This window comes from Zonotrichia leucophrys, chromosome 4, assembly GCF_028769735.1.
Source record: "Zonotrichia leucophrys gambelii isolate GWCS_2022_RI chromosome 4, RI_Zleu_2.0, whole genome shotgun sequence".
Lineage (NCBI taxonomy): Eukaryota > Metazoa > Chordata > Aves > Passeriformes > Passerellidae > Zonotrichia > Zonotrichia leucophrys.
Window position 1 is genome coordinate 28,674,328 of NC_088173.1, and position 17,082 is coordinate 28,691,409.

Consider the following 17,082-nt stretch of genomic DNA (forward strand, 5'->3'; position numbering starts at 1 on the left):
TGGAATGCAGGTTTATCAGTGCTGTTCTGGCAGTACACTCCCAAGAACTCACTAACCTTTAAGGACAGGGACAGCAGCTAAGTATAGCTAAACAGAACTCAATTATACAAGCTTTAGAGACCCTTTAAGGAAACAGATGCATATATTTCCCAATTTAAGAAAGACAACAAGAAAAACCAAAACCTAATTACCACAGACAGTGTTAAAGATACACAAACTATACAGTATACAAGCATTATTCCAGAAATGGGCCTAACAGCTACTTCTCCCACTGCAACACTCACAGGACTTGAAGAGCTTTGACACCTCAGCAGTTTGAGATGGACCAGTGCCACAAATAAGGAAGCATAAAAACACATATAAGAATATATATATGTAATATATAATATTATCTTCATACATTGTAAGAACAGTTAGCACAGATAAACAAGCCTTCCTTCTAACATGCCTTGTTTGGCATAACTGCACAAGTCTGAATTTATTCAACTCAAGTCATAGAAAAACCTTTTGTTAATAACACTTTTGCAGTCAAACCAACCTTTGCTACAGCACTGCTGAGATCAATAATATTACAAAGGAGAGAAATCTGGCGCAGTCTGCTGTCAGTCAGTTCCCTTTTGAGCCACAGTGTCTCATTCATCATGCTGCACCCCCTACTTCCTTGCCCAGAGGGAAGGAAATTAAAAGGTCACCCCTTAGCCAATAAAATATATATTTAGCTATTTTGTGGGGAGGAAACTATCTTTAAGCAGTCATCCAAAGAAGACAGACTACCCAGAAGGTCGCATGCTGCTGCACATCAATAAGCATCTTGATCTAGGAACTGAAATGAAAAATATCAAACCACTGAAGGTATGAAAGGGGGACTCAGAGATCTGTCAGAAAAATTACGAAATTAGAGTTGAGCACTGCATTCAGCAAATAGATGATATAGAGATGGCAGAAGTAAGTAGTGCTGGGAGCTAGGTTAAGATAGCACACTCTGAAATTTTCAGTAACAGGAAAAAATTCACTTTGGATACTTTTTATATATATCTACATTTTCTCTTAGGTCTCACTACTGGTAAACACATAAGTCAGCTCCTCTTTTCTTTCTTTACCTCTTCAGTCTTTCTTTCCAGGACTGCTTCACTGTAAGCATAATAAAAAAAAAACTAAAAGAGTAATACCCTGCTGATACCTATTTCGTGATTCTTTTAATCCTGAAAATTGCTTTCTCCTCCATTCTTTCAGCCTCACTAATTGAAATGCTCCAGGGAACAGTCCTTGTGGAAATAAGAAAGAGCACCTAAATTGTACTTGTATTGCATGTCAAAACAAACATTAGATGCTTAAGACAACAAAAACAGCACTGGGACTCTAAGAAAATACACTGATTCTCACTATCCATGCTGCTATCAAAATACATACAGCAGATTCATCATCCCACTGAAGAACTGTAGCTGTAGAACACAGTTTTTGCACTGGATCTACCATAACCAAGAAAAAGACCAATTGGTATTCTATATTCCCTCAAAAAAAAAAAAAAAACCCACCCTTGGCTTATGGCATTTCATCCTGAATGAACAGGTTTATACACATGCAACTACACTGAAACAAACCTGAGGGCAGCAAATTGCATTGTGAAATTGGAGGTACTTCAAATGCCAAACCATAAAGCTCTCTAGGACTGGAACAGAGAATCAAGATGGCACGATCACAAAAACAGCACAAAATAGCTGGCTAAGAAAGAATGACCAGAGCGTCTGTGGAAAGAGTTTGAAGCTACAGAAGGGGAAAGAGTCTATGAAGGCCCTGAAGTCACAAGAGGAAGAAAAATGTATGTTTCCTGATGGGAAATATACAAGAGAAAGAGCAAAGAAACATTACCTGTGGCACTGAAGAAAGACAAAATCAAATTTCCAGTCAACTTTGGCAAGTATCTAACACTGAAGTTCAGCTAATGTTCTGGGGAAGAAAAAAACCCCAAAACAAATCTCAAAACCTACAGACCCCTTAACTTTACATGCAAGTTATAGTGAACATACATACACAGTGTGTTGTATAGCTATACAGTTAAAGACTTCTCTTATGTAACTTACACTTTGTCAATGCAGAACTAAAGAAATGTGTGCCTTTAAAGAATAAATTCACTATAAAGCTTTTCCTAAAAATAGAAAATGGGAAAAAAAAAGTAATTGCTTCCTAAAACTGGTCCCTGGTCAAAAGGGACACACATCATCACCTGCCAGCCTTCCTGCTGAGAAAGCTTGAACTTCTTGTACTACCAGATTTGATTCCTACTCCTGTCAATTTTATGTGATTCCAGAGCAGGCTCTGAGGATCACTTACACAATGAGACATCATGGCACAGAACTGCAAGTGTCAGAACTTGATACTTAGAATATATAAAGGATCAGATGATTAAAACATATAAGCATATGTCCATTTTTGTTGAAGTCTACAGGTACATTCACATGTGAATGACATTGGGATGAGGAAAATCTGAAAGAATCTACAAAAAAAATATCTTTAAATTCTGTTGAATGAGGAGTATCCCTGTGCTTTCTGTATGTGTTGCTCTTCCCACAACTGTGTAATTCTTGGCACTTAGTAAGAAGTACCCAGCATGGTGCTGGACTGTTTCTCATAAGAGCTGATTATGCTCCCACAGCCACTTAGAGGAAGATTTAGAAGTATGAAACAAGTACCTACACACCTACATTTTCTCTTCATATTTTAAAGTAGAAAAACATCAACTTAAAATAAAAAATACACCTGGCAAATGAAAATTAATTTATTATGCTTAAAATTATTTCAGCCACTCAATTTGCCTCCCAGTCCTATGTGCAAAAGGCCAACTACCAGCAGTGACTGCAGCACCAGCTAAAAGCACAAGATTTACACTGGCACTCTTATTAGAGCTGAGGTAATTTAAGAGGAATGTCAGCACAAATTTACTTTTCAAACTTTATTACTCTGCTTTAAGAAGAGAAAGAATGCTTGCTATTGTAATTTTTAAAATATTTACAAAATCTCTGGTATCTGGTTTTAGTTGCAGAATTAAAACCAAAACTCTAACATCACCCCACATTGTGTTTCTTTCACAAGAAAACAGAATTAAAGAATAAGAAAAATCACATTTAGTGAAAAGAAAGTTTTCAAAGAGAAATGTGATCACTCTTCACACTAGCTGAAATTCAAGGCTACCACTGAATTAAAAGGAGCCACATGTAGACTGCCCTGCAAGCTGTGAGCTTGTGAATCTGGCTTCCAATAGGTAACTGAGCCAATTCAAACCCACGCTGAATGTGCAGGTTCCAACCATAGAGAGGCGAAAGGGGATGAAAATCTCAAGCTAATCACATCTACGCCAGTTGCATAACTTTAATCCTGAACCAGAGGCCACATTTTCACCCTCCTGTCTGCAGATTGAGCTTCCTTCTCTTCTTTTGGCAGAGAACAATGTAACCTACTTTTAAATAATCTTTATTCCTCTTTGAAGAGAAGGATGAGGGGAAACTGTCCTGGTGGCCATTCAGTGGTGACCTTCTCTCACAGCACAGAGACATTTCAAAAATCACCTCTGTACCATGAAGGCCTTCCAAAGTCATCTCTAACAGACATGTATTTTATTATTACAGAAACACAGGAAAGAAACAAAGAAGTTGAGCAAAATACAGAAGCAGAAGGGAACCATGTGAGAAAGAAGCAATGTACTCTTTGGCTTTGCAAATAGCAGGCAACAGAAAAACCACTGACATACCATGACACTTATCCTATTAAACCAAACACCTTTTTGAACATAACCATTTGTAACAGCAACATTAAGGACTGAAACAAAAGCCCATCCTGTGCAGCCAAAAAGGAGTTCTAACAGAGGGAACCAAATGAAGAAGCAACAATTTATTTGCTCTATCCCCTCCTGCTCTGCCTGATGCCTGCAGTTAGGAAGGCACTGTCCTCAGGTGGTGGTTGCACTCAGCCCCTCCTCTCTCAGACAAGGCTCCCAAGACGATTCCATTTTGAGGTAGACACCTGTCCACTGGCAACAAGCATGAGAGCATCAACTGCAAAACGAGGCTACCACATGGCAACAGCTTTCAGTCACTACAAAACTTGCTTCCAAATTGAAACAGCTACCAAGAGGTGAAAAGCTCCATATCACATTTCTAATCCCTCCTCTCTGCAACTGTTTTTTTTTTTTTTACTTTGTAATGATTCATGTAAGTTTTCCTGGTCTTATAAAACTTGCTCCCTTGTATACGTTCCCCAAATCACTTTGACTCTCATGTAACAAGGATTTTTACAATGCATGTGAGAAATATTCTGTTGCTCATTACCCATTTGAAAACATGTACTTAAGAAAAAAAGGTCAGATAAAAATTGGTATAATGTGGAGCTCTAGTGGTAGTGAAGAAGTAAAGCAGCACGTAACACCAATCGTGAAAAAGTAGATATTGACCTTTAGTAGGAAAACAGTAAGTGAAAATATGATAGCAGATGGATTTAAACAAGGAAGAAGAAAGAGGGAAAGAGCTTAGCATCAAATTAAACATAATTTCAGGCTCACAGAATGCATCACTGCAAACAACATGATGAGTAACTCTCTTTTCTGCGCACGAACTTGCATCTTGTAATTCACTGCAGTTAAGCAACAGAAAAAATAAGATCAGTTTGCTTATGTTAGCCTTAGAGAAATATATATATATACTCTACAGCAGGAAACCAGTGTTCCTTATGAAAACTAACTGGGAGTAATTCTATGCACTCTTTTTGAAAAACAGTTCCAGTCACACATTGCCCTTCCCCATGATAGCTGTGGCAACTCCAACACCAGCAAGCACTCTGTTCTCATCTGTATCATCACAAAAATAAAGCACCAATCACTAGGCAGCTTTAACACTGAGATCCAGCAGTCCCTTCAGAGTGATGAGTTTGACAGGAATTGAATCCTAAACTAGGAAAGCTCCTTCCTTATATACCAGTACTGTCACACATCCTGCTGGCAAGCATTATCAGCCTAAGTCCTGTTGACAGTCGATATTCCACCTGTAAAGGAGATGGTTTTTCAAACAGAGTGAGAGGACATGCAAAGCATCCTCTGCATCTAGTGTGCCTCATCACAGAGGATGCTCGAACTCCTACATTCCTTTGTGAAACACTGGCATTATTTTCTTAACTTCTAAGATGCTAGATGAACTTGGATATAGGTTAGAAGAAGTTTATGAAGCTAAAACAACACTGACAGTTATCAGACTACCACAAAGGAGCACAGAAATACTGCAGTGTGAATGTACAAACAACTGTGCAGTATTAGAAGGGCACATTTCCAAAGTCAAGTGATATCCCTGCACAAACACACACAGTTTTGAACCTTCAGTAGGAAAAACCTGCAATTCCTTCCTAGGGAAACTGCTTTCCACCAAGACTACAGAAAAACAACACCCTAAAAGACTCATGTATATATTACTGCTAACTTGCAGCAGACCCTCCACCTATTTCAATCTATGTTATAAATCGTTCAATATTTTTGCTAGGGGCTTTTGCTCCACTTCACAAGTTGAGTACACAGCACCTTGATTCAGTGCTACCCCATTTAAGACAGAATATATTTCAGCTGTTCAAGTGGATCATTAACATCTTCATAAGTGTTCTTGTTTGGCAACATCCAGCCTAATGAGAGGTTTTCATTAGCATTAATTCCAATCTAGAGCCACAGCGACAACCAGTCATTTTCTGGTTTCGCTGCATTTTTACATGTTCTGCACCCAAGGAACAGCTGTTGATTGAAGAGGCATCCCTGGACCTGATTTAGTGTATTTCAAAAGCGCGGGACACCAAACAGCCCAGAATTACAAGCCTCCGAGAGGAGATTCCCGTGCTGTGTGTGTTACCTGGTGGGCAGTTGCACTCTGGAGCCGCTTCTCTCGCTACTCGTATTTTGGCCAAGTGCTCGTAGGATTTCTGGGGGCGAGAGAAGCAACATGAGGGCGGGCACTTGGCGAGGAGCTCGCCCGCCACAGGCAGCGCTCCCGACCGCGGCCGCACTCTGGAATTTACCGCTATGCCCGGGACTGCGCAACCAGCGGCGGCTCCGGGGCTCGGACCCGGCCTGAGGTGTCTCAGTGAGCTCAGCACCCCACAGGGACACCGCCAATCCCGACACCTGGGGGCTCTCGCCCCGCCGCCCAAGTGACCCCGCTCTTGGCGCCGGCTCCACACGCGCGGTGCGGAGGCGCAGGGACGGCCGCGAGTCACCCATGAGAGAAGCGCCTCAGCAGGGCTGCCCCCGATCCCCAGCCCGCCGCTCCAGCAGCCCGGGGCGCCCCTGGCCCGCTCCTCCCCCGGCCCCGCCGCCCCACGGGGCTCCGGGCTCACTTTCCCGCTTCTCTCTCCACCTCCCACCCGAGCAGCTCCCCCCGGGCACCCTCCTCACGGCCTCGGCCGCCCGCCGCCCCGAGCATCCCCCATGCCCCCCACACGCACACCGCACGCAGCGGCCACCCCCGTCCCGCACACCTGGGCGAGAAGTCGCTCCACTTTCTCCTGCATCATCGCGTTCAGCTGCTCCAAGGAAAAGCCGGGCAGCGGCGGGAGCGGGGCGGCGGCAGAGAAGCCCCCTCGGGCGCCTTCGATGGCCGCGACCCTGGCCTGGAGGTCGCTGGTCCGCACCCCCAGGTAGACGCAGGAGGCCGCGGCCAGCGCCGAGAGGAGCGCGGCCAGCGCGGAGCCGACCGGCCCGGCCCGCCGCGGGCAGCGGTCCCCGCCGCAGCCGGGCTTCCCGAGGCCGGGCTTCCCGCTGCCGCCGGGCTTCCCGCTGCCATCCTGTCCTGCGGCTCCTCGGCTCTTCCCCAGCGTGCTCGTACACCCTTCAGCTGCGGCAGCTTTGATTTCCTTTCCTCCGCCCCCCATGGAGGCAATTAGTTTACAAACAACGATAACAAAAATAACAGCAACCAAGTAGGAAAAAAATAAATGACAAAACGGCAAAACAGTTATTTAAAAGAAGAAAAAAAAAAAAAACCGCGGCAAGTAGAAGCAAAGCCCGCAGCCGGCTGACACACTTTGAAGGCGAAGCGGCGGCGCTCCGCAGCCCGCACCGCACGGCGCACCGCCGGCAGCGGGTCGCGACCCACCCCGCGGCAGAGGGGGCGGCGAGCCACAGGCCGGCAGCGGGGCTGGGTGCGAAGCGGGCCCCCTTCCAGCCGCCCTTCGGAGGGAGCAGCGTGCTCTGCGAGCGCTTTGCCACTTGTCAGAGAGGTTTTCAGGCGCGGGGCGGGAAGCGCCCCCCCTCCGCCTCCCGCTCCCCTCCCCGCTGCCGCCGCCGGAGGACTTGTTGCTCCCGCTCCACCTGCCTGCCGGCGCCCAGCAGCCGCGCCGCGCCAGGCGGGGAAGCCCGCAGGCGGCAGGCAGCCCGCACTGCCCCGCATCCCCGCCCTCATCAGCATAATTTATTCACCTAGGCGGAGGGGCGGCCTGCGGGCCGCGGGGGCTCTCTTTGCATAATGCATGCACGGCGTGCTGGACATCAGACTCACAAATTAGGAGGGCGAGGGTCGCAGAGGCCCCGGGAGGGGCTCCCATGCCGGGTGGTGCCGGGGAGGGGGCGGCGAGGGGTGGCTGGCCGCGCCGGGGCAGCTCCGCAACACCGAGCGAATTTACGGCGGTTTATGGCTGGGCTGTCATGCCCACGGTGCGGGCATAAAGCACGGGAGCGCTCCGTTGTCCCGTTCTTTTTTTAGAGTGCAGAGGATAAACGTGTGTAACTCACCGTCGCAGGCAGGCGACGTGAGGGCTCACTTCCAAAGAAGCAGCCTGCACTAACCTCCTATTGTATAAAGGCTTAATTTTAGCCAGTTTTCTTTCTGCTTGTTTATTTATCAAGTTGCTTCTTCACTATTCCATGCACACTGTGAAGCTTTCATTGTTCCTGCTTTGGTTGACTAGAAAAGGAGCATCAACATCCAAAGAAAGGATGGGAAGCTTGGTGGTTTCTAGTCCTTTCCTTTCTGCCTCTTATTGTCCAAATGCTGCATTGACCTGCTGCAGTTTGGTTCTCACCTGGGCATTACTGCAGTACATCTCCTATAAGGCCCTTTTGTGTGACATTTCTTGTATTGGATACACTTTTTGAACCAGAGAAACTTTTTAGAGCAGGACCAGATGTTGAAAGAACACATAGCTCACCCAGTTTGGCGTTTATTTATGTGAATACTGACTACTTACAAGATATGTGATGAAAAAGAGATTTGTCCAACTATGGCACTTCTCAGACACAACCAAGAGTGTTGGTTTATACTGTGGATCAAATTTCCTTATGGAATCATATTTGTGCAGTTTTATTACCTATTGTTTCCCAAGTATTCAAGCAGTCACAACTGCCATGAAAACATGTATCCAAAAAGCTCTGTGGGTTTCAGTCTAATTACTTAGACTTTTAATGAAGTGTACCAGAAGTTCATAGCTAGTCATTTATTCTTCATCATTTGTCTCTTCTTTCTAAACAAAAAGTTTTGTGTACTCTAGTGAGAGAGAAGAAACCATGATTACATAGCCCTAGGTGATAGTTTCTTCACAATAAGCAGTTGAGGGTTGCAAGGGAGAGTTTACAAACAAATTCCACCAAGCAGCAGATACCTTATGGTCAGGACTTGGGAATAACAACTGCACTTTTCAAAACAAGGACTTGCTCACAGACTATCTGTCGGCAATAAGAAGTTGAAATAGTATTTGGAATTAATAAACTGGCAGCAGAAAATAAGTAATAGCGACATGCTCTTATTTGGTGCTCAGCATGGTTCCCCGAGTATGGTCTGAGCAGTGCCCAGGCTCATAGCAGAGCGGCTGGCAGCACACGAGGTGCTGGGAGCCATTGGCGCCAGCTCCAGCGCTTCACATTACCCCCTGTTGTTAGTAGCCAGCACCATTACTCACCCTGTTCGTGGTGACATCCAGCAAAGGATCCCTGCAAACCCTCGGGACAGGATTGCCATTTTCTGCAGGGGGTCAGTGAGGCGCCACGGGGAGCAGGATGGCTGCCCACAGCCCTGCCTCACAGCTGCCCTGCCTCACTTGTGGTGTGCAAATGGGTGCTGCTCATCGGGGCCAGGTCACATCTCCTCCTGGGATCAGCTCGTCTTATTTCAGGGCACGTACAGATGTCCTCCACATAGACAGGGAGGCACAGACAACCACATACCCATAGGTCAGTGTGACATGGCTCGATGTTTTGCTTGGCCAAATGATGCAATCTTTCTGCCCAAGCATCTTTCTGTCCCAGCATCATGCCATCCGTTCTTTTCAGGCAAGGCATATTCTACATCTGAAATTTAATAGCCTGACACAGAAAGTCCCTTGTTACCTTAGATTTGCACATACTTGCCATCAAAAAGGTTGCCAAATGAGCCAGATTACCATGTTTCTATGGGTTACAGTGCAAAGCTATTTTCCTACCGAGTAGCAATCCCATGCTAGATGTTTTTTTATTCTGAAAGGGTATGATGGGAAACCTGTCTTTTTTCTGTCAGGGACAAATAGAAAAATCTGCCAAACTAGAATCAAAGTCCAAGCCGGGAAAGCAGAACTCTAAAATACCCAATAAATTGTTTCCATGCTCTTTCTCACAATGGCTAGGTATACTTCTACACAACTGGGAGAAAAGCTAACCCTGCCTGGTCTTAGCTCTGAAAAGAGATGAGGCTCATGCTCATGTGTACATGGGTCTGCTCAAACATATCCTCGGACAAGGGGAAACATGATGAAGAAGAGCGAGAGGAGAAAGACCAGTGTCAAGTCTTCCTCCTTGCCCCAGTTAAAGTTACAGGGGTTTTTTTGCTAAAGCTTGGTTCTCAGAAAGATGTCAGCTAAAAGTTTGTTTAAATGCTTAGAAATTACTTGATAATGGCAGAGTTAGAGAACAAATTATTTCCCATAGCTTTTTCCCTAATGTGTTTTCACCTAGAAATAGATAAAAGAGGTTTTGAAAATGCAAATTAGCAGTGTCCTCTGCTTGCAGCAAAACCATGGTAATTTTCCTGATGGAGTCATTATTTATCCACTTCACGGCAAGGTTGGTCCAGAACAGACTGGACTGGAGTGCAGAATCCAAGCAGCAAGCTATATTATGCACAGTCTGATTAAATCTAGCACAGGAGTTGTTTGTGTAGGCGAAGAACATAACACAGATGTTTAACCTGTTATAAAAATCTCTGATCACGTCTGCCTGAGTTGGGAGCATTAAAGCAGCCATACCCTCCCATGCTCAGTTACTTGATACCATCAAGTGGACAAGCAGCAGCTTTGCAGTACGCTTGTCCCATCTAAACACAATCAACCAGAGGAAAAAAGTGTTAAGGCACATTGTTTGCTGCTTTTGCCAGCTTTCCACAAGCGGGAGGCAGAGGGAATCCAGGACATGCATATGCTCAGTGCCAGTGAGCCTGCTTCTTATTTTGCAGCCATGATGATGCCAGAGTCAAGAAGGCATCTACTTAGGATCATAACTAAGATTAAAAACAGATTGCTGTAGCACTTTTGAGAATGCTACCCATGCAATGAAAGAACACGGTTTCTTTTTTTTTTTCCCTCTCTATCTTAAAAAAAGCCACTGTATTTTTAACCTTTTTTATTGGTGATGATTTATAGGTCTTGAATTAGAGAGAGTAACTTGGTCTAACGAGTTAAACTTCTATTCCAGGAGTAAACCAGACTGCACTTCATATGGGCAAGCAGTAATTTAACTGCTTGCTGCCAAGAACCTTATCTCAGACATTTCTAGTCACATTTAAGGTATACCATGCAAGTTTAAGTTACAAAAAACTTTAAATTCTTTAAAAGCCTATTTTGTATCTGATAGCCAGAATACAGCAGCTTGAAATAATACCTGCACACCTGGTATTTTGAGCTGGCCATTAACACATATAGGTGGAGTGTAAGAAATGGCAAATCTGCAGCACTCCAACTCAAACAGCAGCAAAAGGAGGAGAGTTTTAAGAAAGGTCTGCTTGAAGAGCTCATGCACAAAGACCTAAGGCAGCCCCACTTCCCACCAAGAGGCTGGCTTTGAAGATTCAAATCTCTAAAGGCCACGTTTCAGCAGATCTTGTGTATGGCCAGGCCAAAGGTATTGACACGAGATGCTACTGTTTGCATTTCAGGGGTCTGTGTTCGAAGACGTGGATGGTGTTTGCAGATAACAGCTTTCCACCAGACAGGACTAGTGTCTGGAGTTCTTTCCATATTTTTATGTCTACAGCATGATGTATTCTGGCTGACCAATCCACAGTCCATTACTGGATTTCTTTACCAGATACAACATAAACTTGTGGCTAAAACAGATGTGTGAAAAACAAGCATTCATCTGCTGAAACAACAAGCCATGTTCAATTTGTGATATATATTGCACATGTGATCAGGAAAGGCAGAAGGCAGGGAATAAATACAAATAGGGACTGGAGTCTAGGATCTCGAGTTAGAGCTGAGGCAACACACACAAAGATAAACGCTCAAATGGTTAATAATGGTTATGCAAACCCTTTTTCTGCAGAGGTTCCTGCTTTCAAACTGAGCTTATATATTATTCATTCTGTGTGGAGCCAAATTGTATCTGCATTCTGCTTCTTCCTCCATTCATCTCTCTCCTGCTCTCTCCTGCCTTCAAACTGGAGTGCATCTTGCACCCTAAATGAGATTTAACTCAACTTTTGTATACTTATATAGGGAAAAGGCGAGGTGGAGGCAGAATCCAGCACTTCTCTCACTTCTTAGCTCTCTGGCAGGTTAGGTAGTATGGTATTTCTCATCAATCTGCTCATAATATCTGCCAAGATAGCTCAGAATCACCAGAAAAACAACTTACTTCACTGTTTTGGGAAGAAAGTTGGAAAAGCCTTTCACTTTCAAATATCCAAATTGATTGCCTTCTGTCACTTTAAATTTAATATAAGCACATTACAGTGTACATGATGCAGTACATTAATATACTTAGCAGATGGATAACACTTGCTCGTGATTTAATACTTAGATATACTCATTTCACATCTACTGTAGAAACACTTCATATATTTGGATTTTTAAGTCAGACTTATCTTCTGACTAGAGGCAATTGAGTCACATGAGCATAGGATTTAGTTTATTAGTTTCATAACCTTACTGGTATTTTGGCAAACCTGATATTAAAAATAAAAAAATAAGAAAAAACCCCCAAAACCTTACATCTGGATTTTAATATATTTCACAGCATTTCCTTTTTCAACATGATGAAACCAGCTCTCCTAGACCTACACACTGATTCAAGACAAAATTCAAACCCTGTATGTCATTCTTTACTAAAACTCACGTGAATGTGTTAGAAAACACTTCATAACAGATAAATCAACTGTCTTACATTTTTCATAGATTTAAATACTTGTTTTAAAATGCAGCTGATTCTTGGGAAGCTCTGGCAAGAATTTTACTGAATGGAGAGCCATCATCAGAAACAGGGACAAGGAGACCAGACCTGAGAACCTCAGACAGACAAAAAAAAAAAAAAGAGACCTCCTTGCCCTGGCTCCAGGCCAATTAATATCCCTTGGTTCCCTGATCTGTTTATTTGTGTATGAATGAACACCACTGGAATTCCTGGGTCGTGGTGAAAGGCTGGGAGGACAAAGTTTGGACTAAGAGTTTCTGAGCCTGCAAAGTCCCATATTAACACATAACTTCACTCATGTCTGTAGTCTGATCCAAATTAATAGGATTAGTCATGGAAGTAAACTTTCACATGTGCTGGAGTATTTGGAGGGTGTAAAATGCCAACACTAGAGACAAGATGAATCCAACACAAAAAGCTAATTATACAGCAAAGAAATTCTCTTCACCTTGTTAATTCCAAATTACTTGTATGAAGAAGCAGTTACATTTAAGAAGAGCTTGTTGAGATTTTTTTTCTCCAAGAAATTATTACAATAAAGAGTAAACTGCTGAGAGATCTCAGTGGAAACCACCTCTGAAAAAGGCAGCAGTAACTCTGAGTACATTTTTATGCCCCAACACAGCTACAAGAAATGTAAAGTTCCTGCAGGATACTGGCAAATATAGAACCTTTATAGTGCAGATAAATTAACATTTCTGTAAGTATTGTCAATGATTTATATACTTGAAACAGGTGAAAGCTTCTAAAATCTACAGACTTGGGTGGAAGATGGACAAGATTATTGTGAAACATGCAAGTAGGAATAAGAAAAGGCAGAAGACAGAAGGAAGAAGGTCTAAAGAGATTTTAAGAGGGTGTAGAAGGTTGTTCCAGCAGGAAATCTTCCTTTTTTCAGTGGATGGTGTCCTCCAAGTGACTTAAAGACAGATAAAGTCTGGTGATTTCTCCCTCCCCTCCCCACACAATTTGGAATTAGTATATTCTGAATAATTTACCTGGAATCAAATTTCTTCTTATAAGAACTACATATCTGACAATCAGTGCATCATTTTACACTGTCATCCTCAATTCTGCTCAGGGCCGTGTCTTTCTCTCTCTTTAACCAAATTACTATGATGCTATCAAATGAAAATCCTGACCAGGATGTCCATGACACTTCTGGAGGTTTCTGTTTTGTGTTGCTAGGCCTGAAGAAGGCAGTGGCGGGCTCAGAAGATTTGTCTTTTCTAATTGGTTGTTGAATCTCTCATTATTTCAGTGAGCTCTGGGAACAGATGTCTACATGCTCACTACTACCTCCCCAGAAGGTCACGTCGCAGGAAATAAAACATCATATCATTCAGCAAATTGTGAAAAATTCAGTGCTCTAAGCACAAATTCCTTGTCATAACTCTCAAAGCTGTTGTATGATGAAAGGGAAGTCTGAAAAATAATTTTAATTTCAGATTTGGTTTCCTGTGTTATAGAATTCAATGAAATGTTGATACAGGTTTTTAAATAAAGGATGACTTAGGCAAATTTATCCTACTCTTCTGAGGACAAACAGAATTCAGTCAGAAGATAGATTCTGGATAAAACACAAAAAATTCAAACAGATCAAACTTGGATCAACATAAATCACAATTTTTTTACTTTTTTCAGAGCTAATCCCTAATTTGACAAATTCCATCAATGGTGGTCCCCTCCACAGTTATTCATGTACATTTTCAAAACGCTCTGCCATTATCAGTTGAAGATCTTAATGCACTTTTGAAAGACATAAAGTTTGCTGGGAAATTGTTGCTTACTCATGCAAAATTGCCAGACAAAAACCTTTCTTTCCTGATCATGCTGAGATCAGCTGTATATAGTATCTCCTTTCCTGGTAAGAAATTAATGCCTAACTGCATCATGGAGGGGGAAAACCAAACACAAAACCAACAAGCAAACAAGCAAACAAACAAACAAACAGAAAATCCTTATCTTAAAGGCTTATTAACATCTGCAAAAGAACTGCTTATCTTCTCTGGATCAGAACAAAGTAAATCTAAAGATGCCTGCAAATGCATGACAAAACCTACACAACCGGGTTACTACTATGAGGTGTAAAAGAAGTGTCTATCATGGATTTCACTTATTTTTCAGAGGTTTTGAGGTGACATCCTGGTTTTTTCACATCTTTTATCACCACCAAACTGCCAGCTGCCAGATCACCCACTTTCCCTCTCTTTGCAATGAGCTTCAATCTGCCATTCTGCAGAGAGGGAGCACAAGGAGATGGTCAGCAGGCTTTCCAGAGCTCCTGGCTTGGTGACTCTCTAGGCTTCTCTTCCTCTCTACAGAGAGAAGGGAGGAGGGGAGAATCTCAACTCCTTGAAGACTACAAAATTGTAAAATACTTTAAAGTGTGTTTTGTAGGGAATGGGATGGTCAGCCATTGAGGCTGATTCCAAAAATCAGTGTTTAGAAGTCTCTTTCTCATGTCTTTCCATCTATGAACAGCACTGTGATCTCTTCCATGTGAAATTATCTGAGAAGGAGGCTGGGGTAAGATAGCTGCCATATCTAGACAAAATTTAAGTTATTATGAAAATTACAGATCTGGGATATCTGAGCACAGCCTCTGAGAGCTGCAGAGCTAAACAATTAAGCTGGTGGTCAGAAAAGTGTCTGAAACCTTATCACAAACATTTAGGACATTTTTCCTTGCTGTGAGTAGAGAGATAAAGGGGGCCAGTCAGGAGATACTATCAGCTAAAGAATCCATAGATCTCCTGTAGATTTCACAAGAATAAGCACAATAAAATTGCCCGGCTGCTTGGGATTACAGGTCCCAGCCTTGTGTCTGCATCATCTCAGCTCCATGAGGCCGCCAGCTGCCAGAGCCTTTACTGAATCGTTCAGGGGCATAGATTCCTCAAATTGCTGTCATAGACTTCTTGTAGCTGTCATTTTCTTTACACTACTTGTATTATTTTTATGCCAAAGGTAAAGTAAAACTACTTTGTCTTCCCTACTTTCTGTGCCTGTAAGAAAATTTAAGTCTTTGATGATAATTCTGGCTATGGAGGTCTAACCTAGTCATAAGGGAGAGAGGGACTATTAGGTAATGTCTCAATTTACCATCCTAGGTATAAGTCATGCTCCTCAGTCCTGGAGCTCTTTTGCAGGGCTTCCATTTCCCACAGCCCTGCTATGCTTCTTTCTCACCCAGAGTCCTCCACATGTACGCTTTCTAGAAAGTTGCACTGCTGCATTATAGATGTGTGTTTAGATGTCAACATCAACTTTCCTGCTCCTCTAACTTTCCAAGACTGCACTGTCAAAAGCAGTCAACTGAAAGTTACATGTAAGTTAAATGCTCTCTCTGTCTCAGTCTCTCAGGGAGTTCTGAGACCCTGCCTTCATAGGTGAGCAGGAATATATTGGCAACTGCTCATATGAGATCAACAGCTAATGTGGGTATTGGTGAGGGCTGAGAGAGGAGAAAGCTGGAGGAGAGGGGTAACCCTACATTAGCATTGCAGAAAGCAACAATGAGGGAAATATGAAGAAACAAAATTTACTACAGCCTTTTATTGTTAAGGACAATGCTCCTAAAGGCTGTTTCTTGATGGAGCAGAAGTAGGACCAAGAGAAGAGAATGGACAGGCTTTGATGGTGAGCGCAGATGGATGAAAAAGCAGAGGGGCATAAAAGATCCATGATGGCGACACAAAAGGCTTGATATTCATATATACAGGGACTGTGAGCAGATATAGTAACTTTAAAGCTTGTATTTTACCAGCTAACTGGAGGACATGATGAAGACATCTTGATTGGGCTCAGCAGATGAAAATGGTGCCTCTCACATGTGGGCGGAGATTTCCCTGCACACAGTCCCATGAATTTCTTGTAGCAAGAAAGTGTTATACGGACTTAAGAAAGAGTGTCTTCCAGCTGAGAGCTCTGTTCTGGGTTGGTTAAAACCTCTGAAAACGTGTCTTTCTCATGTTTCTGGTTAATAACAGCATAAGTCCAAAATTAAAACCGTCCTTGTGTTAGAGGGACAGAAACAACCCCAGTGGGCTTTGGGAGTATTCCTCCAGTGAGGCAGGAAAGGGAATGTTTTGATCACTGCAACTGAAGTATTTTCTGCTTGATGTGGAAGGCCAGGTGGGTGAGCAGAGTCGCAGAGCACAGAAAGGCTCTCTTGAGAAAGATCTATTATTTTTGGGGTTCAGTCTCCTGAATCAAAGAGAGGGAAAAAAGGCTTGGGGAGAAGTCTTTTCCCAGGGTATTTACTTGTGTGTCTGCTTTCTGACACATACCTACTCAACATCAGCACTCCAGTGGTTTTTGCCTGACATCATATTTAGATAAACTATCCTCCTGAAACAGCAGGATGATTTGTGTATAATTCTTCACTTTTATTGAATGTGGACTTCTACTCATTTAAGAAATCTTGGGCTCTTAATTTTCCGTTTCATCTTGCCCTTGAGGATACTTTGGTTCTGCTGTATTTTTCTGTACTTGTCTGTCCTCTGTGATTTTAAGTGCTTGAGACTTATTAAATATAAAAGCTCTTTGATATCAGCTGGAGCACAGCTGAGGATTAAGCCTGCCTCTCAATGCTCTCTCTGCCTGCTGCTGTCATGTGTAAATCCTATGTAGGAATCACTCCCTTCCAAAGAAATCAGCTGTAGCCTGCATGAAACATAGATGCT

At 43.1% G+C, this 17,082-nt stretch overlaps 1 protein-coding gene across 1 annotated transcript in view; it reads right to left on the reverse strand.

Moving 5' to 3' along the window:
* Positions 1–7,262, reverse strand: part of COL25A1 (collagen type XXV alpha 1 chain) — a 300,860-nt gene extending 293,598 nt beyond the window's left edge. Inside the window, exons 1-2 of the mRNA XM_064710946.1 lie at positions 6,502–7,262; positions 5,877–5,946 (exon numbers count right to left, since the gene is read on the reverse strand). Of these exons, the coding sequence (XP_064567016.1) occupies positions 5,877–5,946; positions 6,502–6,894 (463 nt within the window). The 5' untranslated portion in view covers positions 6,895–7,262. The remainder of the gene's footprint in view (positions 1–5,876; positions 5,947–6,501) is intronic.
* Positions 7,263–17,082: the final 9,820 nt, after the last annotated feature.